The 24,743-nt window shown below is 41.8% G+C and overlaps 1 protein-coding gene across 8 annotated transcripts in view; it reads right to left on the reverse strand.

Annotated features, from left to right (window-relative positions):
• Positions 1 to 776: 776 nt before the first annotated feature.
• gabpb1 (GA binding protein transcription factor subunit beta 1) overlaps positions 777 to 24,743 on the reverse strand; it is an 86,674-nt gene continuing 62,707 nt past the window's right edge. For 5 of the 8 annotated variants that reach the window (XM_072565429.1, XM_072565427.1, XM_072565424.1 and 2 more), the window contains 2 exons: positions 3,140 to 3,196; positions 777 to 2,882 (listed from right to left, as the gene is read on the reverse strand). In XM_072565429.1, coding sequence (XP_072421530.1) covers positions 2,730 to 2,882; positions 3,140 to 3,196 — 210 coding nt within the window. In that variant the 3' untranslated portion in view covers positions 777 to 2,729. Of the gene's footprint in view, positions 2,883 to 3,139; positions 3,197 to 13,145; positions 13,666 to 24,743 lie in introns of those variants that run through there. The other 3 variants (XM_072565431.1, XM_072565428.1, XM_072565430.1) reach the window with 2 other exon arrangements.

The following is a 24,743-nucleotide window of genomic DNA, read 5'->3' on the forward strand; positions in this document are numbered from 1 at the left end:
CATATCTTTGGACTGCACATCATCAGTGAACATCCCCAATTCTGGCCTTATGATGGAAGGAAGGTCATTGATGAAGCAGCTGAAGAAGATTGGGCCTAGGACACTACCATGAGGAACTCCTGCAGAGATGTCCTGGAGCTGAGATGACTGAGGCATAGAAATTATGAAAAGTGTTGATAGACAGAGACATATGTGGGCTGAGGCAAACTAGATGCTAATACTATAAGACAGTCAGATACCAAGAAATCAAATTAGGAATTCAGAATCAAATTTTTCTCTGAGTGATGAGAATGTGAAGCAACCTCCTGCAGACTGTATATGAAATGAACATCGAAGAAACATTTAAGCCAGCGAAAGCTAAAGAAGTAAATGACAGAGAAAGAAAGAGTGTTCTGCTGATTAAATTCGATGGGGAAGGATGCTCGAATGGAACAGTAATGTTGCCGAGACACAATGTGCTTATTTTTGCAAAGTATATTTCTTAAAACATGTTGAAGATTCCAGTGAAGGATAATTCATCCCAAGATCACCTGCTGATTACAAAATTAACTTCAGTACTCAGTCATTTAATTTTGAAGAGAAACCTGCTGTGCTGAAAATGGCTGTCGTGTTTCCGAATTTAACAACAGCCACAGTGTTTCACACAATATTGGAAACTTTTAACAGGTTTTCAGATGAGAGCTGTGGGATAAAAATGAGGTAAAGACATAATAAGTGAGAAATAAAATAAAACAAGACAGTGATACTATTTTCAAATGATGAAATTGAAAATAGAATAATTTCTTAAGAAATATTTTATTAAATACAAAATCTAAGCTTTGTCAACAACTTCATTTATATAATTACTGGGAAAGCCTGAATGGAAAAAAACTATAAAGGTAAGACTCGGGAATTTACTGCAGCTTTTAAGAGTTAATTACATTTGGATTTATACTGATAATGGTGGAAATGAGCTGCTGGAGCTCAGGCTCTCTCTTTCATATTCAACAAATAGCAACGTTTAACATAAACAATATGTCAGCACTATCAGTCCTGCTAATAAACTAGTGATCATTGTGACAACCTTGAATGAAAAGATCCCAACAAAATAGTAAATTAAATCACTGGATATGAGCTAAGAGGCAATTGGCATCAGGACAGGTAACAAAAGAATGAATGGTGCCTGGAGATCACTGAAATGAAATGACCAGCTCGGAGTGGAATACAAACAGGAGGAGAAGTTTACATTTGTAAGTTACAATAGAATGAATTAAGAAAGTTTACGTGCATGCTCTTCCAACAGCCATGCAGCACCAGCAACCAGCACAGCAAATTCACCTTCTGACACAAAAAATTATTGGGGGTGGATTAAATTGAAACAGAATATATTGATGGAAAATTATCTAACCTCATACAACTTGCAGCCAAACATATATCACAATTTGACTCTCTCCACTGTATATTTCAGCATTAGACCTTTATGCTCAGCAATGAAAGTTAATACTTGGAAGATCAATTTCTTCTTACTCTCAGTACAAATCAATACATTATAAAATGAGTATAATTAAAAAAAACAATTATAATGCTCTGCAATACTGGGTTGAAATGTATCCTTGGTATGAAGGCAATGTTCAATGTGAGAATATTGGGGTCTGTATTGGTCAGGTTTGGCATTATAATCATGTAAACAATATAATCTATTACCATTGCCTGAACACAGCATTGCCTCAATATACCACAGTCTCGAGGATCTAAATGGTGGGTATGATTTTGTCATTGAGTAATTTCATCCCAGGAAATTCCCAGTCTTGTACAGTTCCATGTTGAGATGTTTCCTGTTACCTGGGTAACTGACCGGTTGGTCAAAAAGCGAGGGATAACTCAATTATAGACATCAGATAGAAGAATTACAAACACTCATGTTACTTATTATTTTTTGCTTAAACATAGTGAATGTTGTGTGGTTCAATTTAATAGAACATTAACCAGCTTTGTGATGGTCTTTCTTCTCAAGAGTTACTGCAGTTAAATCTCCCCCTTAACAATTCAAGAATTACGATGATGAAGTCATTTCTCAACTTGTGTAACTGAACCTTTAGAACAATTTTAAGGAATATGAAAAGTCTTTGGTTTATTCTCTACAGTTACATTGTTATTTTGAAAGCTTCAATCCCCTCACAGACAGAGCCAGGGCAAACATGGTGGGAGAAAGCTTCATCTGAAGACTAGCAGCTCAGTATCACAGCTCTGAATTGGAATTGGAACAATTTGCGTGAATCTGCCTATAAAATTAATTCAATTTCCAGAATCTTATTAATCCGATTCAGTAACTAACAGATAAGAGGCCATTCAAAGGTAACCTCACAACAACCAGAGCCTGCAACTATATTGACAACAAAATGATTACGACTGACTGATTAGAAGGGTGCAGATTGCTAGCTCTTGCAACAGAATCAAACTTGAGTTGAAATATTTGGAACATGTCTGATCACTCACAGTCTCACCTCTCCTCAACCTCCAATCCTCAACTCATTTTTAGCTATATCCTTTGAGTGCTGTTGGATCACTATCAAGATGTCAACTTTCCCAGAAACAGTCTTCTGATCTGGGTTCAGACCTACATCTCTCTAATACTGGGATTGTTGTCCATGTCATTGTGATCGTAGAAGGTCATCCTTCCCATAGGTTTCACAACTATTGAACTGTTTGTTTGTTGTGATGTTTCTGCCTTTCCATTTCCATTTGACACATTAAAGAACCTTCTTACTCGAAGTCAGATGGCCGAAGGCTTCCAGTTTCTGTCTGTAGGCCTCTGCCTCCTGCTCTTTTTCCAAAAGCTGCTGTCTGTACTTCTGTGCCTCACGGTTTGCTTCTTCCAGCTGTTTCTGTAACACTTCTTTCTCCTGAAACCAAAACACAACTGTTTAGCCTAATCTGAGGTTCAGTAAGTGTGGTTCTGTCACTTATCATCTAGCCATGGGCTCCTCTGGAGATCTCTAACAAACCTGCTGCCTGGTGTAACAGTCACAAACCACGATGCAATCAGCCAGGAACCTTGCTCCTGGTCACTGCCCAGTGATCCCTCAGTTAAAGAGAGAGTGGAGAAATCAGCCAGGACTCATGTTCCTGATAGCTGTCTGTGAAAGATGAGTGTTTTTACCTCTGAGAATTCTGCTATGTGAAGAGTGCAGGTTTCTGGGCCAGAACTTGGTTGTATCTAGTGAGCAGGGTAAAGAAACAACAAATTATAAACTATTCTTTCACAAAATAACCTACAAGAAAAGCAGTGTTATGGAAAATTAGTGCAATTGCAGTTAAAACATTATTTCGGTAAAATCAGTAAAAGTTGTAACTTAGCTCCTTCTCACAAATTATATATTTGTTGCATGTCACAGGAATGAAACAAAAATGCTCTTTAGATTCAGTTAATAGTATAATGACTCTGTCATTATATCTGTTCCTACGCTCCTATCCAGTATCTTCGCTGGCCACATATAGAGTCATAGAGATGTACAGCACGGAAACAGACCCTTCAGTCCAACCCATCCATGCCGACCAGATATCCCAACTCAATCTAGTCCCACCTGCAATCACCCGGCCCATATCCCTCCAAACCCTACCTATTCATATAGCCATCCAAATGCCCCTGAAATGTTGCAATTGTACCATCCTCCACCACTTCCTCTGGCAGCTCATTCCATACCATACCACCCTCTGCATGGAAAAGTTGCCCCTTCGGTCTCTTTTATATCTTTTCCCCCTCACCCTAAACCTATGCCCTCTAGTTCTGGACTCCCGACCCCAGGGAAAAGACTTTGCCAATTTACCATATTCATGCCCCTCATAATTTTGTAAACCTCTATTAGGTCACCGACACTTCCGACGCTCCAGGGAAAACAGCCCGAGCCTGTTCAGCCTCTCCCTATAGCTCAAATCCTCCAACCCTGGCAACATCCTTGTAAATCTTTTCTGAATCCTTTCAAGTTTCACAACATCTTTCCAATAGGAAGGAGACCAGAATTGCACGCAATATTCCAACAGTGGCCTAACCAATGTCCTGTACAGCTGCAACATGACCTCCCAACTCCTGTACTCAATACTCTGACCAATAAAGGAAAGCATACCAAACGCCACCTTCACTATCCTATCTACCTGTGACTCCACTTTCAAGGAGCTATGAACCTGCACTCCAAGGTCTCTTTGTTCAGCAACACTCCAGAGATCATGAGTCCACAACTGGTTGCTGCATCAAACTGTAGTTGGACACAAGCTGAGCGGAGGTACCTGAGCTCAACTCTGACACTTGCACAGCTACACCCACCTGAGGCAGACAGCTCAGCATGCACAGACCCAAGAGTTGATGATTACCAAACAAAATCCATCAGTCAGTCATAAATTTAAACTGATCCCAGCGTTTGGAGCCTTTTCAGAGAGAATTCCAGATTTCCTCAACTCTTGAAGAAATGCTGCTCATTTCATTCCCAAATAGACGCGTTGTGATTTTGAAATCATTTCCTCTTGCTCTGGATCAGCCCCATCAAAGAAAGGAAATAATTTCAGTATCAATCCTTCAAATTCTGTTATTTTAAACAGTTTAATCAGATTTTACTTATTGCCATCTGCTGGGATATAGTGGTGATCTCATTAGACGAGTAATCCAGACCCAAAGCTAACATTACAGGGACATGCTCACGGATGGTGAAATTTGAATTCAGTAAAAAGGGAGACTAATGGTGACCATGTAATCACTGTCTATTGTTGTAAGAACTCAGCTGATTCATGAATGCCCTTGAGACAATGAAATCTGCCATCCTTTCTGGCCTGGCTTATACATGAGGCCCAACCTCCAGCAATATGTGACCGACCTTTAACTGCCCCCTGGGCAATTGGGGATGAGCAATAAATCCAGCCAGAGACACCCACAGCTCACAAACAAATAAGAAATAAAACGTAAACAGAAACAAAGTTCATACAAAAAAACACAAAGAAAATCTTGGAAATGCATGTTAGCCCAACCAAAATCAATCAAGATTTTGTAAGTTGATGGATTTCACCAGATGCATTTTTAAAAATTTTACTTCAGATTTCCAGCCTCTACAGAGTATCACTTTACCAAGGTTATGTAATCTGTGTTGATCCTTTTATTAATTTGCTGTTCCAGTATCACTCAGCAAATCTGCATTGATACACCAGGGTAACATGCAGCCCAGAACTGAACAGAATCATGCCAGATGAGGTCTGACAAGATTCCTTAAACCTGGAGCATTATTATTCCAGACCTCTTAAGGTAAAGAGGTAACATTTTCTTGAGATGTTTAGATTGCATTCTGTACTAATGCATTTGCTTTCAGTAATGAACATGTCTGGGTAGATGCTACATTGAGCTGTTTTTCATTCTGAAGAATATTTTTGGATTTATCTTTGACAGATCCTGACTGGATAACTTCACCTGCTCACACTGAACTCCATCTGTCAAACATTCACCCATTCTCAGTCCTCAGCTACCAAGTTTGGTTGATCAAGGAAACACAAATATTGTCACAAAAAGCCTACTCGTTAATGTGAGCAGATATTTTGTTAACATCTTTCCAATGTAATATTTCATTCCTTACCTCACTATTAATTTGTGTACTGCTGAATGATCAAGATGAATGTTCAGGTCATGAGCCATTGGATAAGGTAGACCCATAGCTGAACTCCTGGCCCATGATGAGCCAGTTGACCTTGACATTGAGGAAGGACAATGAGCTGAGGGTTACTACAGCAACAGAAGATCAAATGGTCAGGAATTCCTCTGCTGATTCCCATTGATTGGACCTCCATGACATTTGAGTTTCCTCAAGCACCAATAAACTGGGTAATTACTATCTAATCTCAACACTTCTCCACTCACCACACCAACCACCATAGCTTGGTCATGAACAGTAGCTGCTCTAATATTTGTAGACATGCAGTCTAAAGTCATCCTCTGATCCCAGTTGTGAATTAGTCTTTATGGTTGTGCCATATTTTGGTCATTAACATTCATAATTGATAGGGATCAAAAGCAAAGTTAACAGAGAGTTGACTATTTTATAAAGCTAAATCACCCTTTCGCCCTATCATTCTTTAATGTACCATATCGATCTGAAACCAAGACCGGTAACAAAATGACAATCATTCTTATCTCCAGGAAAGACACTGCGAAACGTCTTTACCAAGTGCTCAATTTGATGCAGTGTCAACTCTCCTCTGGAAACTGTCCATGTCTCGAAGTCTCATTAACCGATTTAAACACTGAAAAACCTCATCTGGCCATTGCCATTCAGGTGGAGGTGATGAAATCCAGATTAGAACCAATCACTCAAAATCAATGCATCACAGGGGCTGTTCCATTTCTACCTTCCTGTGAGATGCAAGTTTCCAGGATAACTGACTAACAACTATGATCCTCATGAGCAAGCTTACGTTGGAGATTGGAGAATATGCTGAACACAAATCAAGGCTTTGTGAGGTTCTATTTTACACAGGCAAATTACCCTTTGGAACCAGCCACCTTTACTCTTGCCTAAATTTCAAACCAAGTTGAACAGCTGTACAGTACCAGATACAGACCATAACCATTTTCAATACTGGCCACTTGTTCTTCTCTTGCTGTAGAAACCCTCAACTAATTGTCCATCCTCAACTTTAAGGTCAACTGGCTCATCATAGGCCTGGAGTTCAGCGACAGGTCTGAAACCTGAGGAAGAGGAGTTTTGCTTTGGTGGATAATTATATAAACATGTAGGAAGTATCCTTTTAGCATTGGAAGCTGCTGTTAGTATAAACATTGTATTTTCAGGTTTGAATCTGCTGCAACAGCCGTCTTAAAATTATGGAACAGCACAGGATAGATTACACATAATCTTGGTAAATTCTCTGAGGCAAACAGCATAGGGAACAGTTTCAATAAATACCATCTATAGGCACTTCCAAATGGCATACACATGAAAGATAAACAAAAAATTACATTACATAAATTAGAGCCACGTGTCATTGGGGAGACGGAGTAGGAGTTGAGCTTGCTCTGGTTGTTTCCAGTGTTATAAAATTGGGTCGATTACTCCGAGATTGGGAGGCAGGCAGTTAGAATTTGGTGTTTGCAAAGTGGTGGTGGTGGGGGAGGGGGGGAACATCTCTCCTCACAATATATTCAAAAAGACAAAATTATTTACTTAACATTAAATCCCTTGATAGTTATAGAGTTCAGGAGACAGCATTATTTAAGAAAATAAATTAATATCTTGTGAAATTGAAAACGATCCCAGCACTCGAGAGCTAAACACAAAAACAGTAAAGTCAAAATAATACCAGCACAGTGGCTCAGTGGTTAGTACCTCTGCCTCTCAGTGCCAGGGACACACGCTCAATTCCAGTATTGGGTGACTGTGTGTGGAGTTTACACATTTTCTCCCAGTGTCTGCGTGGGTTTCTTCTGGGTGCTCTGGTTTCCTCCCACAGTCAAAAGATGTGCAGGTTAGGTGAACTGCCCATAGCATTCAGGGATGTTTAGGTTAGGTGCATTAGTCAGTGGAAATATAGGGTAGGGGAATGGGTCTGGATGGGTTACTCTTCAGAGGCTCAGTCATGTCCCCACAGTGTGGGGATTCTATGAGAATACTTTTATTAGTTTCACCTTGAAACTGAATGGGGGTCAAAATCTTGACCATTTCTTGCTTCTTCTGTCAAAACTGCACGAGCAGTGTCCCACAGAGAGCTGCAACAACACTGATTGGCTCTTGGGGTAGAGATTTGTATCGCTGCAGTCACCACTACTAAATGGTGGTGTGTGGAGGGAATGTTGTCAAGGGAGAGTTAAACAACAAATACTACTTCAGTATTTCTCATCTAACCAAAACACAAGCTGGACCGACCGATCCTCTACATTGTCGGGACAGACTACCTGAAGGTGCTGGGTATTTGGTTCAGAGGGGCTGGGGCGTCCACCAAGTCTTGGGAGGAATGTGTCACTAAAACAAGGCAGAAACTGGGCAGATGGGGGCACCGGTCACTCTCGATGGTGGGGTAAAAACTTGGTTATCAGGTGTGAGCTATTCTCAGGTCTGGCCTATTCCCTGAACCTGTGCCGCCGCAGTCACCCAGGCCATCTTCCACTTCATGTGGAGATCAAAGATGAACCGGGTCCGAAGGGACACAATGTACAAAGATCTGGACAAAGCGGGGGACAAACACACCCAGTGCTACCCTCACCCTGACGGCCACCTTTGTGTGTGGCTGCATCAAGCTGTGCGTGGATCCCTGGTACGCAAACACCAAGTGTCACTGTGTACTGAGGTTCTACCTATCCCCAGTGTTGCGAAGGATAGGCCTGGCCTCACAGCGTTGGAACACTCCAAGTAGTTGGACCGTTCCGTATCCCTTGTCCTTCATGGAGAAATTTGTGAAGAAAAACACCTTTGACCACAAGCCCATCAGGAAGTGGTCAGCATGTAGTGTCCTTGAGACCCTTCGGGAAAAGGAGAGGGCAGATCCTGTCGAGTGGTTACCTGGGCAGACTGTCAAAGTCATTTGGCAGAATGCCTCATCGCCAGAACTTTCCAACAAGCACCAAGACATGGCTTGGTTGGTGGTAAGGGCTCTGCCTATGAGATCCTTTATGCAGGCCCGGACTCTCCGAATCACCGCATGCTGCCCTCAAAGCTGCTGTGGAGGGGACAAGACTGTCACACACCTCCTTCTGGAATGTGCCTATGCAAAGGAAGTCTGGAGAGGAATGCAGTGGTGTTTGTCAAGGTTCATCCCGAGAAGCTCCGTTATGCAGGACTCCATGCTCTACGGTCTGTTCCCTGGGACACACGACAAGATGAACATCATCTGTGCCTGGAGGACTATCAACTTGGTGAAAGATGCTCTTTGGTGTGCTCGAAACTTGCTGATCTTCCAGCTGAAGGAGCTGACCCTGAATGAGTGTTGCGGACTAGCACATTCCAAGGTCCAGGACTATGTCCTGAGGGATGGGCTGAAGCTTGAGGCAGCTGCTACCAAGGTGCGGTGGGGAAAGACCACTATGTAAGGTCCTTCTGCTGAATAATAACAGGGGGCTCACTCACTAATTGGGCCCTGCTGATGCCTCAGCTAAATGCCAAGAAGTTGTTTGAAAATATAGAGAATGATGAACATCAAGGCTTATTGTGTTCTTTTTAAGTAAAGAGTATAGATCAGAATGGCTTCATTAACTGTACATCTACATAAAGACTTCTTTTTATGAATAAAATATAGTTTTTCAATAAATAAAAACAAAAACCAAAGAAAAGTCACTGTGAGGACCACAAGTCAGGGTAAGAGTGGTCTTGTCCAACTGCAGCTTTCTACAAGGGAGAGAGCAGATTAGTGAGTAGCAGGTGAGTCCTTGGAGCTTCCATCATTTATAGTCCTTTGTTTAGGCTTCAATCTGTAAGAGTAGTACACAGACCAGGAAAGAAGAGCCACAGATAACTGGATTTAATTGAATATAAAGTACTTTCCAAGGTTCAACTTTAAGAGGTGAATCATGGCAGGAGAGCTCAAAGTCTTGGTTTGCTCCTTTTACTCCATGTGACAGGCCCAGGACAGTTCCAGTCCCCCGGCTCAGTACGTGTGCAGGAAGTATCTCCAGTTACAGCTCCTGCAAGCTCGAGTTTCAAAGGTGGGGATACTGTGGAGCATCCGTAAGGCAAAGGATTTCATGGATCACATGTACAGAGAGGGGTGGTCACACCGCAGGCTCAGACTCTGCAGGCAGGAAGAGATTGGGTTACCATGAGATACAGCGAGAGAGATAGGCAGGTCGTGCAAGAATCTCCTGTGGCCATACACATATACTGTTCTGGATACTGTGAGGGGAATGACCTCTCAAGGGAAAGTAGCAGCAGCTAAACTCATTGCACCATAGTTGGTTCTGCTGCAGAGGAGAGGTGTAAAGAGTGTGCCAGGGCAATAGTTATAGGGGACACAATTGTAAGGGGAATAGACAAGGGTTTGTGTGGCCATAAACAAGGCTCCAAGATGCTACATTGTCTCCCTAGTGAGAGGGTCAAGGATAGTTCGGAATGGGTTCAGGACATTCTGGACGGGAAGGGTGAATAGCCAGTATTATGATACACATCATTACAAACAACATCAGTGAAGAAAGGAAGGTCTTAAAAGCAGAGTACAGGGAGCTAGGAAGGAAGTTAAGAAATCAGACCTCAAAAGGGTAGTGATCTCAGGATTACTACTGTGCCACGTGTGAGTCAGAGTAGAAATGACAGGATATGGTACACGAATACATGGTTGAAATGATGTCTCGGGGAGGGTTTCAGATTTTTGGGGCATTGGGCCAGTTCTGGGGAAGTTGGGACTGATGTCAGAGGAAGTATTTGCTAGAGCAGTTGGGGAGGGTTGAAATTTAAATGCCAGGCAGATGGGAACCTATGTAAGGAAGCAGAGAAGGAGGAGACAAAAAAAAAACTGCGGATGTTGGAATCCAAGATAGACAAACAAGAGGCTGAAAGAGCACAGCAGCAAGCCAGCCTTGCTGTGTTCTCTTGCATCCTGTTTGTCTATGTTGGGGGGAGGGGGGAGGGGGGGGGGGAAAAGCAAGGACAAAAACAAAATAGTAGCAAAGGGAATAAGAAAGAAGTGATCAGCATAGAAACCAAGGACAAAATTCAAACATGGTTATTGAGAAAAATATTGGGAGTGAGACAATGTTAAAAAGAAAAGCTTAAAGGCTTTGTACCTTAATGCTTGGAGCATTCACAATAAAGGTGGATGGGCTAATCATGCAGACAGATGTAAACAGGAACGATATAACTGGGATTACAGAGACATGACTGCAGGGTGAGCAGGGATTGGAACGGAATGTCACAGGGTATTCAGGATTGAGGAAGGACAGACAAAAGGGAAAAAAGGTGGTTGAGTGGCATTGTCGGTTGAAGTGAAGATTAACACAGTAGGGAGAAAGGTCTGACAACGTGGAGTCTGTATGGGTAGGGTTGAGAAATACCAAGGGGTTAAAAACTACTAGTGGGTGTTATATAGAGACCCCAAACTGCAGTGGTGACGTTGGGAAAGGTATTCAATGGGAAATTAGAGATGCATGTGATAAGCGAGTATCGGTGATCATGGACGATTTTAATCTGCACATAGTTTGGGCAAATCAAATTAGCCACATGCCGTAGATGAGGAATTCCTACAGTGTATACAACATAGTTGTCTTGACCACTATGAGGAGGAACCAACTAGAGAGCAGGCCATCTTAAGACTGGGTACTGTGTAATGAGAAGGGAATCATTGTGAATCTAGCTGTGAGAGAGCCCTTGGGATGAGCAACCATAACATGATAAAAAAAATTCTATCAAGATGGATAGTGGGATAGTTGATTCAGAGACTAGGGTGCTGAATGATAACAAATGAAACTATGAGGATATGAGATATGAGTTAAAGGGATGACAGTGGATCGGCAATGGCAAACATTCAAGCAACACATGGGGGAACCACAACAACTGTTTATCCCTGTCCAGCACAAGAGGGTAAGAGGGCCAATCCAGGCCTTACAAAGGAAATTAGTGATAGTATCCGATCCAAGGAAGAAGTATATAGATTGGCCAAGAAAGGTAATAGGTCTGAGGATGGGAGCAGTTTAGAATTCAGCAAGAAAGGAACAAGGGATTAATTAAGAAGGGGAACATACAGTACAAAAGTGAGCTTGTAGGGAATATAAAGACTGACTGACACTAAGAGTTTCTATAGATGCATTAAGAGAAAAAGATTGGTGAAGACAAATGTAGGTCCTCTACAGAAACTGTGGAATGTATAATAGGGGACAAAAAGAAAAATGCCTGAGCAACTGAACACATACTTTGGTTCAGTCTTCACAAACAGGATAAAAATCAGATACCAGAATTTGTGATTGCAAGATTTTGTGAGAGGGAAGAACGGACAGAGGTCAAGACTAGTTGAGAAACGTTGCTGGGATTCAAGGCAGATAAATCTCCATGGTTTGATAATCTACACGTCAAAGTACTTAAGGAAGTGGCTCTAGAAATAGTGGATGCATTGGTAGTCATCTTCCAGGATTCTATTGACTCTGGAACAGTCCCTACAGATTGGAGGGTAGCTAATATCACTCCAATATTCAAAAAGGGAGATAAAGTTTGCAAATGATACCAAGTTGAGTGGAAGGGTGAACTGTGACGAGGATACAGAGATCCTTCAGCATGATCTGGACAGAGAGGGTGAGTGGGCAAATCAATGGCAGATGCAGCATAATTTGGATAAATGGGAGGTTACTCACTTTGGAAGCAAAAACAAGGCGGCTGATTCTTCCCTGAAAGGCTGTACATTGGGAGAGGGGAGTGTGCAGTGGGAGCTGGGTGTCCTTGTGCACCAGTTGCTGAAGGTAAGCATGCAGGTGCAGCAGGCAGTAAGGAAGACAAATGGTATGTTGGCCTTCATTGTGAAAGATTACGAGTACAGGAGCAGGGATTTGTTGTTATAGTTATACAGGGCCTTGTTGAAGCCAACCCTAGAACATAGTGTGCAGCGTTGGTCTCCTTTTCTGGGGAAGGATGCTCTTGCTCTCAAGGGAGTGCTGCGAGTGTTTCCCAGGCTGATTCCAGGGATGGTAGGACTGACATGAGGAGAGATTGACTAGGTTAGGATTGTTTTCACTGGAGTTCAGATGAATGAGGTTGGTGGGGGGAGGTGAACTTCAGTGACTTATAAAATTCTAACAGGACTAGACAGGATAGGTGCAGGAGGATGTTTCCCACGGTGAGTGTGTCCAGAATCAGGGGTCACAGTCTGAGGATTCAGGGCGGATCATTTAGGACAGAGATGAGGAGACATTTCTTCACCCAAAGAGGGGTGAGCCTGTGGAGTTCATTACCAAAGGAAGTAGTTGATGCCAAAACATCGAATGTGTTCAAGAGACAGCTAGATATTGCACTTGGGGAGAATGGGATCATAGGTTATGGGGAGAAAGCAGGATGAGGCTACGTAGAGTTGGACAATCAGCCATGGTTGTGATGAATGGTGGAGCAGGCTCAAAGGGCCAAATGGCCTCCTCCTATCTTATGTTTCTATGCTGATTAGAATAATTAATCTTTGAAAAAATAAATTCAGAGAGTGTGATTTTAAAAAATAATCTAAATGTAATTTTCTTTTAGAGTCAGTGACTAAAGTTAGTCTTTACAAGTAAACACCCAAATAAAGTGGGAATTCTGGGCTTATACTGTGTTTATTAAAATAAAATTCAAGTTAAATGTCTTTACCAGAGAAATAAAAATAGATTTTTCCACTTACAAATGGCATTGTAGAACAGCCTAGAGACTAGAACACTTCATATTTTAACATAATTCATCTTTGTGTGTATTACACAAGTGTATAAATTGACGGGGCAGTTCAGAAAATCAGTGTTACACATTTTAAATTACCCAAATAAATATTTTCTATTTTACACAACTTATTTCACAATACATCAGCAATTTGAAATACTAATTCAAATAGGTCTAGTTTTTAAAATGTTTATTATTAGCCTTCCTTTGCTGTGCTTCTTTTGGTAAATCTTGACAATTAATTTCCTCCATTCTTCTAAGTACATCATTGTGTTTGCTCTAATTCATGCTCCTTTTCCATTAGACTAACCAGGAGTGTTTGTTTATTTAACATCTCACTGTGAACCTAAAACAACAACAAAATCACAAATTAACGTCACATATTCAGTTAGCTTTTATAAAAGCGTCACTGGAACAAGACTATGGTCAGTGTATGCACCCATTTCTTGATCCTTTAATTAATTCAGTTGATTTAAATTATGTGTCTTATTTAATTTTAGATAAAAGAAATAATCCAATTGAACTACCAACAACTGAAGTGAGGAGGCTCTCAAAGATTCTTTTCTGATTTATTAATGACTAGTACCAGCAGAAAGTGAACCAATTCATCCAAATTAAACAAACACATTTCTCTTTAAAGATGCTATCAGAATTTAGCTTGGATAAAAACTATTTTTAATTGTTTTAGCTGTAGTATAGTTTCAAAGTCAACTTACTTAGCCCAACTAAGAGTTGCCCTAGGAAGATGATTAAGCAGCTTTTGATTTCAGCTTTATAGAGGTATTTTCAGTGGCTGAGATAAGTGGTCACCTCCTCAGACACATGGAACGAGAAAACTCCCCTCCTCCTCGAGTCCAATGGCCTGCCATAACTTCCTACCAGATTTGCAGCTGGTTCCATGGTACAATCACAAGATGTGGAACTGGAGGAAGGTGTCTCAGGAAAGAATGTTAGAAAAGGGAGTAAAACTGGAGGTAATTCAAGAGACCTTGAACCATTAAGATTTGAAACCTTATTAGCAAAAGAAAAACCTCAGCGTGAAGGACAGCAATTAAACACCGAAAACAGCTTCCCCATCTACTCTGTCCGATGGTGTTTAAGTATTAGTGGATAGTTTTGAATGCTCAGTGTAATGGTCACTACATTTCATTAAATAAACCAGCCAAAAAACAAACTAGATTGTCCAGGATAAATGCACACTGCTCACAAAAAGCAGAGACTCTTTTTTGACTTAATGTCCTAATTAAACGGCACAAACTAATAAAACTACACAGGTCCTGTGGAAAGCTGTGCAGTGTACAGAGCTTATTTATGAAAGGAAGAAAGATGAATATTTGCTATCAAATCAATTATTTTGTTACAGTTTCCATTCCCTGCACAGCTACAGATGGACCAAGTAACAGTGAAAACAAGCAGAAGTATCCCTGAAACTGGCAGATGTTATACTAGCAGCTGTGGCTGATCAAATATGGCTGCTCTGCATGGATCTTCATTCTGTGTAGCAACAGATGGATGGAACCTGTGACAGAGGTTCTAAATGAAATTACTTTAATATTAGACTTGATTGTAATATATAGTATTGTATATCTACATATTAGCTCAAAAGCCTTGGACTCAGATCATGTAAAAATTTCGTCAACTACATCAGGGTGAACTGCTTGACACGTTCACTACTTACTGAACTCTGTGGTGTTCCAACAGAAAACAGAGCACCGAGTACAGGAGTTGGGAGGTCATGTTGCAGCTGTACAGGACATTGGTTAGGCCACTTTTGGAATATTGTGTGCAATTTTGATCTCCCTCCTATCAGAAGGATGTTGTGAAACTTGAAAGGGTTCAAAAAAGATTCACAAGGATGATGCCAGGGTTGGAGAGTTTAAGCTACAGGGAGAGGCTTAATTAGCTGGGGCTGTTTTCCCTGGAGCATCATAGGTTGAGGGGTGACCTTATAGAGGTTTATAAAATCATGAGAGGTATGGATAGGGTAAATAGACAAGGTCTTTTCTCCAAGGTGGGGGAGTCCAGAATTAGAGGGCATCATTTTAGGGTGGGTGAGGCAAGATTTAAAAAGGGACCTAAGGGACAATGTTTTCATATAGGTGGTGGTGCTTGTATAAAATGAGCTACCAGAGGAAGTGGTGGTGTCTGATACAATTACAACATTTAAAAAGGCATCTGGATGGGTACATGAACAGGAAGGGTTTAGAGAGATATGAGCCAAGTCCTGGCAAATAGGACTAGATTAATTTAGGAAATCTGGTCAGCATTGAGGAGTTGGACTGAAGGGTCTGCTTCTTTGTTGTACATCTCTATGACTCTAAATGACATGGAATTTCCAACTTATAAAACTGAATTCTCAAATGGAAAAAAATACTGACAGCACTTGGTTGAGGTCCATTTGCATGTGGAGAACAGCTCAATCAGAACTTTGAACTAAACAAGGCTGAATGACAACCAATGCCCATAGCTCACCCAGTTGGCAAGGTGAAAGAGAGTCAGCCATACACCAGCTGACCACCTATGGAAATGCTCACAGTTGTTCACGTATCTAGAGCACAGCAGCGATGGTTAGCTTCAAACTTTGCTAGTAACTGCTCTTAACGGTGAGCTGCATCAGATGGTAGCTATTCTGGAGGGAAACCAATCAAAATTGATCATAAACCCCTGGCTGAATATTTTACATCTATAATATATGGATAGTTTGAAATATGAGATAGAATGAATATTCTGTAAAATTAACTTTGATTACATTCAAAGAGACAGCTTTATATGGTTTAATTTGAAGATTATCACCCAAAGAAATTGGATGAAATCATAAATATTGGATTCAGTGTGTCCTAGTTATTCAAAGATAAAGAAAATGGAACTTTACATTCTAAGAAAAAGCACAGTTTGTTAGAATCAGAATATTGCAACTTAGAAAGAAGTCATTCTGCCTGTGACAATACTAGCCTCGGAAATGAGCTGTGTAACACTGCCCCTGACCAAACTTGCAACTCCTGACATTTAAGCTAATATTCTGGCTTCAAATACATGTCCAATCACCTATTGATATTTCCAATGGAATCTGCATCCACCAACAAATTAAGTAGTGTGTAGACCATTCAGTATGGCTGATCTGTGTGTTCCAAATTCCATGCTTCCATCTACCTCCTCTGAAGTTAGACTCCTGTGGAAATCCCAGAATTCCTAGGGAATCAATCTGCTGATGTTTTAAAATCAGTCAACAAATCCACCTCCAACATCTTCTGAGGCAGAATGTTCCAAATGCACACAAGACTCAGTATAAGTTACCCCTCAACAGTCTCGAAAGGCTAACAGCTCATTTTGGACTCACTCAAGAGAAAACATCCATGTACACCTTGTCAAGACCATTCAGATCATATAAACTTCAATTAGGTCACCCCACAGTCTTTTAAACTCAATTGGAAACAAGCTAAATTCTGAAGGGTTACCGGACTGAAACGTTAATTCTGCTTTCTTTCCACAAATGCTGCCAGACCTGCTGAACTTTTCCAGCTATTTCTGTTTTGATCCTTTCATGTTGAATTCCTCACAGCAAAGGATGTGAGTCACACACAAACACCTAAATCCCATTGAATTCTGCAGTGATTCTACAGATAGGCTTTGAGGAATTAAATAGCAAGTTGCTGCACAACTCCCAGTCTTGGACAGGTTATTGTAGACATGGTAATTACTATAATTAGTTCATTTAAGTTTTGTCAATGCTGACTTCCATGTGTTGATTCAGTGAGTGATGGTAATGCAACTGAATGTCAAAAGGAAGAGGGTGAATTCATTGTTGGAGACAGCAATTGTTGGGATTTCTTGGCAAAGAAAACCCTCGAGTGAACTCAAGGAGAAACTGATGTGAACGTTTGAAAGAATAAATGAAAAACCATTCAAAATTTCCTTAACAAGCTGCACACAAGACATCAGAAGCACCTGTGCATTAGTGAACTGACCACACCTGCCAGACATGCTGACCCCTGCAATATTATGCTTTATCCATTTGCCTTCAAAATAACTTATTTACCAAAGTGCTTTTCTTTTATTTAAAATCTCAAAAATGTGCAGATGACAAAGGTGAAAGGTTGAGCAATGAGCAGGATGCAGAGATGTTGCAGCGTGATTGCAACAAGCTGGCTGAGTGTACAAATACATGACATACGCAATGTGGATAAATGGGAAGATATCCACTTTGGCAGCAAAAACAGGAAGGCAGATTATTATTTGAATGGTTGTAAACTGAAAGCGAGGTATGTTCAATAAAATGTGGAGTCCTCGTGCACCTGTCACTGAAAGTAAGCATACAGGTGCAGAAGACAAACTGGTCATTGGCGTTTGTCATGAGAGGATTCGAGTATAGGAACAAGGACATCTTGCTGCAATTATACAGGGTGTTGGTATGGACATACCTGGATTTTGTATGCAGTTCTGGTATTATCTGTGGAAGGATGTTCTTGCTATAAAGGAGCAAAGGTTTCCCAATTTGATACCTGGGATTGCAGGACTAATGTATGAGAAGCGAGTGAGTCAGTTAGGATTGTAATCACTGGAATTTAGAACAATGAGGGGCCAATCTCATACAAACTAGTCAAATTATAACAGGACTAGATGGTTTACATACAGAAATGATAGTTGGGAAATCCTGATACTGGATTAGTGGTGCTGGAAGAGCACAGCAGTTCAGGCAGCATCCAACGAGCAGCGAAATCGACGTTTCGGACAAAAGCCCTTCATCAGGAATAAAGGCAGTGAGCCTGAAGCATGGAGAGATAAGCTAGAGGAGGGTGGGGGTGGGGAGAGAGTAGCATAGAGTACAATGGGTGAGTGGGGGAGGAGATGAAGGTGATAGGTCAAGGAGGAGAGGGTGGAGTGGATAGGTGGAAAAGGAGATAGGCAGGTCGGACAAGTCAAGGAGACAGTAACTGAGCTGGAAGTTTGAAACTAGGATGAGGTGGGGGAAGGGGAAAATGAGGAAGCTGTTGAAGTCCACATTGATGCCCTGGGGTTGAAGTGTTCCGAGGCGGAAGATGAGGCGTTCTTCCTCCAGGCGTCTGGTGGTGAGGGAGCGGCGGTGAAGGAGGCCCAGGACCTCCATGTCCTCGGCATAGTGGGAGGGGGAGTTGAAATGTTGGGCCACGGGGCAGTTTGGTTGATTGGTGCGGGTGTCTCGGAGATGTTCCCTAAAGCGCTCTGCTAGGAGGCGCCCAATCTCCCCAATGTAGAGGAGACCACATCGGGAGCAACGGATACAATAAATGATATTGGTGGATGTGCAGGTAAAACTTTGATGGATGTGGAAGGCGCCTTTAGGGCCTTGGATAGAGGTGAGGGAGGAGGTGTGGGCACAGGTTTTACAGTTCCTGCGGTGGCAGGGGAAAGTGCCAGAATGGGAGGGTGGGTCGTAGGGGGGTGTGGACCTGACCAGGTAGTCACGGAGGGAACGGTCTTTGCGGAAGGTGGAAAGGGGTGGGGAGGGAAATATATCCCTGGTGGTGGGGTCTTTTTGGAGGTGGCGGAAATGTCGGCGGATGACTTGGTTTATGCGAAGGTTTGTAGGGTGGAAGGTGAGCACCAGGGGCGTTCTGTCCTTGTTACGGTTGGAGGGGTGGGGTCTGAGGGCGGAGGTGCGGGATGTGGACGAGATGCGTTGGAGGGCATCTTTAACCACGTGGGAAGGGAAATTGTGGTCTCTAAAGAAGGAGGCCATCTGGTGTGTTCTATGGTGGAACTGGTCCTCCTGGGAGCAGATATGGCGGAGGCGGAGAAATTGGGAATATGGGATGGCATTTTTGCAAGAGATAGGGTGGGAAGAGGTGTAATCCAGGTAGCTATGGGAGTCGGGTGGGTTTGTAAAAAATGTCAGTGTCAAGTCGGTCGTCACTAACGGAGATGGAGAGATCCAGGAAGGGGAGCGAGGTGTCAGAGATGGTCCAGGTAAATTTAAAGTCAGGGTGGAATGTGTTGGTGAAGTTGATGAATTGCTCAACCTCCTCGCGGGAGCACGAGGTGGCGCCAATGCAGTCATCAATGTAGCGGAGGAAGAGGTGGGGAGTGGTGCCGGTGTAATTACGGAAGATCAACTGTTCTACGTAGCCAACAAAGAGACAGGCATAGCTGGGGCCCATACGTGTGCCCATGGCTACCCCTTTGGTCTGGAGGAAGTGGGAGGATTCAAAGGAGAAATTGTTACGGGTGAGGACCAGTTCCGCCAAACGAATGAGAGTGTCAGTGGAAGGATACTCTTGGGGACGTCTGGAGAGGAAAAAACTGAGGACTTGGAGGCCTTGGTCATGGCGAATGGAGGTGTAGAGGGATTGGATATCCATGGTGAAGATAAGGCGTTGGGGGCCGGGGAAACGGAAGTCTTGGAGGAGGTGGAGGGCGTGGGTGATGTCTCGAACGTATGTGGGGAGTTCCTGGACTATGGGGGATAGGACAGTGTCAAGGTAGGTAGAGATGAGTTCAGTAAACCAGGGGTCATAGTTTAAGGATAAACCTTTTAGGACTGAGATGAAGAGAAATTTCTTCACCCATTGAATGGTGAGCCTGTGGAATTCACTGCCACAGAAGGAGGTAGATTTAGGTTGTCTCCAAAGGGATCAAGGGATATGGGGGGACAACAAGATTATTAAGCTTGATGATCAGCCAAAAACGGATTAGTTGAGGGTCAAATGGCCTATTCGTGTTTCAAAACCGAAAGCCAATCGCTGCCTCTTTTCCTGAGTGCAGTGAGTTTGTGAGATTGTGTGTGTGTGTTATTGGGATATTTAGAGGGTTAAGTATTTATCCTTCTATCTTGATTGAATTTTTCAGAGGTGGTCACAAGTGTAGATGATGACAATGCATTTGACGTAATCCACTTGGACTTCAGCAAGGCTTTTGATAAGGTCCTACGTGGGAGATTGATAGCAAAGATTGGCTAATTGGCTGTTGGCAGGAAGTGGAGGGTGATGTTTTGGGACTATAAGTCCATGTGTCCTGCACCGGTGAAAGGGCTCTTACTGTTTGTGGTATGTATAAGTAATTTAGACTTGAATGTAGGAGAGTTGATCAGTATGTTTGAGAGATGACACAAATACTGGTCAGATGGTAAATAGTGGGGGAGGATCGCCTTGGATTACAGAGATACACAGATTGGCTGATCAGATGGACTGATCAGTTGCAAATGAACTTCATTCTAGATAAATGTGAGGTGAGTGACTTGGGCAGGTCAAAAAAGGTAAGGGAATACATGATGAACAGCAGGACCCTGGGGATCACCGAGGATTAGAGGGACCTTGGTGTGTCCATCCAACATTATATACCTATACCACTCCATAGGGGTAAAGTGGTTAAAGAAGCATTTGGATTACCTGTTTTTATTGGCTGAGGCAGAGTTTAAGAGCAGAGCAGTTATGCTGAAACTGAATGAAAAGTTAGTTAGGCCAGAGCTAGAGTAGTGTGTGCAATTCTGCAATTCACACGCTAGAAGGAATGTGATTGCACTGCAGACGGTGGAGATTTACCAGAGCTTTACTTGTGAACAGAGATTGGATAGATTGTGGTTATCTTCCTTGAAGCAAAGGAGATGGAGATCCATAAGAGGTACAGACAGTATAGAAATCCCCTCAGAAGGATAAATAATTGGGGTATGGATTTAAGGTAAGGGGCAGGAGATGTGAGGAAACTTTCTTTCAGCCAGAGGGTGGTGAGAATTTGGATCTTACTACCCTATAAAAGGTGGGAGAGGCAGAAAGCCTCATAACATTTAAGTATGATGTGGAGGTGCTGGCGTTGGATTGGGGTGGACAAAGTTAAACATCACAACACCAGCTTATAGTCCAACGGGTTTATTTGGAGGTGCTAGCTTTCAAAGCGCTGCTTCTTCATCAGGTGGTTATGAATCAGAATCATAAGACTCAGACTTTATAAGCAACAGGATTGCACTGTCATAGAATGTAATATTAAACAAATTAAGTTCAAGTCTTTCATCTTTTAGAATGATCATGCTAGTTTCAGTTTCTTCATATGTAAATCCCAGAACTTTTCTAAAGTTACATTCTCAACATAACGTTTACCAATAGGTGCCATCTCAGCTCAGATAATGCATTGAAGATGCGAAGTTAAAGTCTATGTCCCAATGTTATGTCAGACTAATTCTATTTCCAAAGTGGGATTTACAGAATCTTGCATGGATTTATGCAGTTTTTGAGCAAAATAAAATGTAATTCTGCAAGTACAAATTCACCCCACAAACTTATGCATGCTTGCAGGGGAGACCGAGGGAGTGCATGCATGTGCAGGTGTGAGTATAAGAGTGTGTATGTAGGTGTGTCAGTGTAATGGGGGAGAAGTCTGCATAGCTGCATAAATCCAAGAAAGATTCTGTAAATCCCACTTTAGAAATAGAATCAATCTGACCTAACATTGGGACAGACATACTTTAACTTCACAGTTTGAATGCATTATCTGAGCTAAGATGGCACCTATTATTAAAAGCTATCTTGAGAATATAACTTTAAAAAAGTTCTGAGATTTGCATATGAAGGAACTGAAACTAGCATGATCATTCTAAAAGAGGAAAGACTCAAGCTAAATTTGTTTAATATTACATTCCATGATACTGTAATCCTGTTGCTATAAATTCTATGTTTCTGCTCCTTCAGCAACCAGATGAAGAAGCAGCACTTAAAGCTAGTGCCTCCAAATAAACCTGTTGGACTATAGCCAGGTGTTGTGTAATTTTTAAACATTTAAATAGTATTTAAATTTTATGCAAAGGCATAAAAGGCTGTGGGCCAAGTGATGGAAAACAGAGTTAGATTTGTAATGTGGTTGCTTTTGCAGAGAGCAGATCTGATGGGCTGAAGGGCCTTTGGTTTTCCTATGCTGTAGACTTCTATGATTTTAGATGTAGGTTTGCTCGCTGAGCTTGAAGGTTCATTTCCCAACGTTTTGTCACTCTACTAGGTAACATCTTCAGTGGGTCTCAGGTGAAGCATTGTGAAACATTCCTTTCTATTTATACGTTTGGGTTTCTTTGGGTTGGTGATGTCATTTCCTGTGGTGAAGTCACTTCCTGTTCCTTTCCTCAAAGGGTGGTAGATGGGGTCTAACTCAATATATGTTTGTTGATAGAGTTCCGGTTGGAATGCCATGCTTCTAGGAATTCTCATGCATGTCTTTGTTTGGTTTGTCCTAGGATGGATGTGCTGTCCTTCCTCATCCATATGTAAGGATTCTAGTGAGAGAGGGTCATGTCTTTTTGTGGCTTGTTGATGTTCATGTATCCTGGTGGCTACTTTTCTGCCTGTTTGTCCAATGTAGTGTTTGTTACAGTCCTTGCATGGTATTTTGTAAATTACATTAGTTTTGTTTGTTGTCTGAATAGGGTCTTTCAAGTTCATTAGCTGCTGTTTTAGTGTGTTGGTGGGTTTGTGGTCTACCATGATGCCAAGGGGTCTGAGTAGTCTGGCAGTCATTTCCAAGATGTCTTTGATGTAGGGGAGAGTGGCTAGGGTTTCTGGATGTGTTTTGTCTGTTTGTTTGGGTTTGTTGGTGAGAAATTGGCGGACTGTGTTCATTGGATACCCATTCTTTTTGAATACACTGGATAGGTGCTTTTCTCCAATTCAGGAGCTGGATATCGGTTCTTTGCAGTAATCCTTACTATAAGGCTGAAAAAAAAATCAGTTTACTCTTGCTCCACCGGTTGCTGTAAGCTGGAACTTTTAATTAAAAGACAGTGACCTTTCAAAAGCATGAATCAGTTACCATGTTTCTCCTGCAAACTGGTGAGTGCATATGGAGAAGGAATGACACGAAGCAATATTGTGATCCACACAAAACCATCTCAGAAGATCATGTGAACAGAGACCATTGAACTGCGTACCCAGTTTTCCTTCCATCCATAATCCCAAACTTTCTCCCCTGTCTGCATGCATGTGTGTATACATTGACACAACGGGAAGTTTATAAGGAGACAAAAGTTTTAACTAGTAGAATTATATGTCAACTATTCATAATTGTTTACCTGCAGCTAGAGGTAATGAATAGTAATCCTTGTAAAGTACAGAAACATGGTCCATGCTTTCTGTGAACCTGGATCAGAAAATCAGGGGAGTTGAAGAATTGTGTGTATTTTTAAAAAACTTTAAAATTTTTGTGATGACTCCAGAGGTAGCAGGGCTTGTTTCTCAGCGCACTACCCCAGTGAGATATAACAGGATTTTAGACTTTAAATACCATCAGTCATGGTGGGATTGAACTAGTCCCAAGAACATTACCCTGTGCCTATACTACTAGTCCACAGTACATATTAGGTTACCAATACATCACTTTCTCACTCCAATTCCCAGTAAGATTTGTATCCAGGTTTGTCAGGCACAATTATCTTTTCTAATTCTTAAACATTCCCAGTTTTGAAATGATTATCAGACAGCTTGCAGAGACCAAAGAGCTGAATTTTAAAACTAGAGCTCACACTGGTGATACAATTCATTGGTTTGATCAATTCCATTGTGGCTGAGATTTGGGAGTTCAGCAATGTCACAGAGGGGCAAGGAGAACATTTCAGTACTTGCACAGAACAAGGGGAAGAGATGAGTTTTGCTCATTTTTGCTCTGCACTAAACTGGATGCCAGAAAACTGATGCCATTTTCAACTGTTACAGGGGCTAGGAATGGAAGTATAATTATCCATTTCAAGATTCATTTTCAGACATAATGGCATTCTTAAAACTAGGAGCAAGGTGGCTATACAAAAACCATTTGATGCTGGTTCTGGGACCATCACCACAACAAAGGGCCCCTTCACCCTCCCACTGGGAGCCCAACTGTTGGGGTACCTAAACAAAACACAGCATTGCGACTGACCTGACCACAGAACTACCAAATAGGAACAGTTTTGCTCTGCTCCAACTTTACCAACCCTACAAGATCACCCCAGAGGTTTTAGTGTTTACAGTCAAATACACTGAACACAACAAAAAAAAAATGCTGATCCTTTGTTCATGACCCTGCTCACATCATGTAGCAGTTTAATCAGAGACCTGAAGGGAAGTTTGAGAATTACTTCAGAAATGGGAGTTATGGTGCTGGTGGACATGACCCTCTCCTTCACCCAAACCTGTTTTCTCAACTGTAGAAATATATGGAACATCATGGAAATATGCTTTTAATGTATACAATAATTGTCTAGTTGTCAACAGTCCATCAATTCAAGGATGACGCTCTTTTAGGGTCTCTGCTAGGAGTCTTCAGTTGAGTAAACAGACAGATCTAGGGCAAATGGTACAGAACAGAGATAGTGGGACCTGGATGCACAACATTTGCTTCTCTTTCCCGGTCTCAATTTATCACCATAAATAGCAAGTATTTGCAAAGATTGCTTATATTGATATGGTGTCTCACACTTTGATGTGCAAGACAACAATT

This window comes from Chiloscyllium punctatum, chromosome 48, assembly GCF_047496795.1.
Source record: "Chiloscyllium punctatum isolate Juve2018m chromosome 48, sChiPun1.3, whole genome shotgun sequence".
NCBI lineage: Eukaryota > Metazoa > Chordata > Chondrichthyes > Orectolobiformes > Hemiscylliidae > Chiloscyllium > Chiloscyllium punctatum.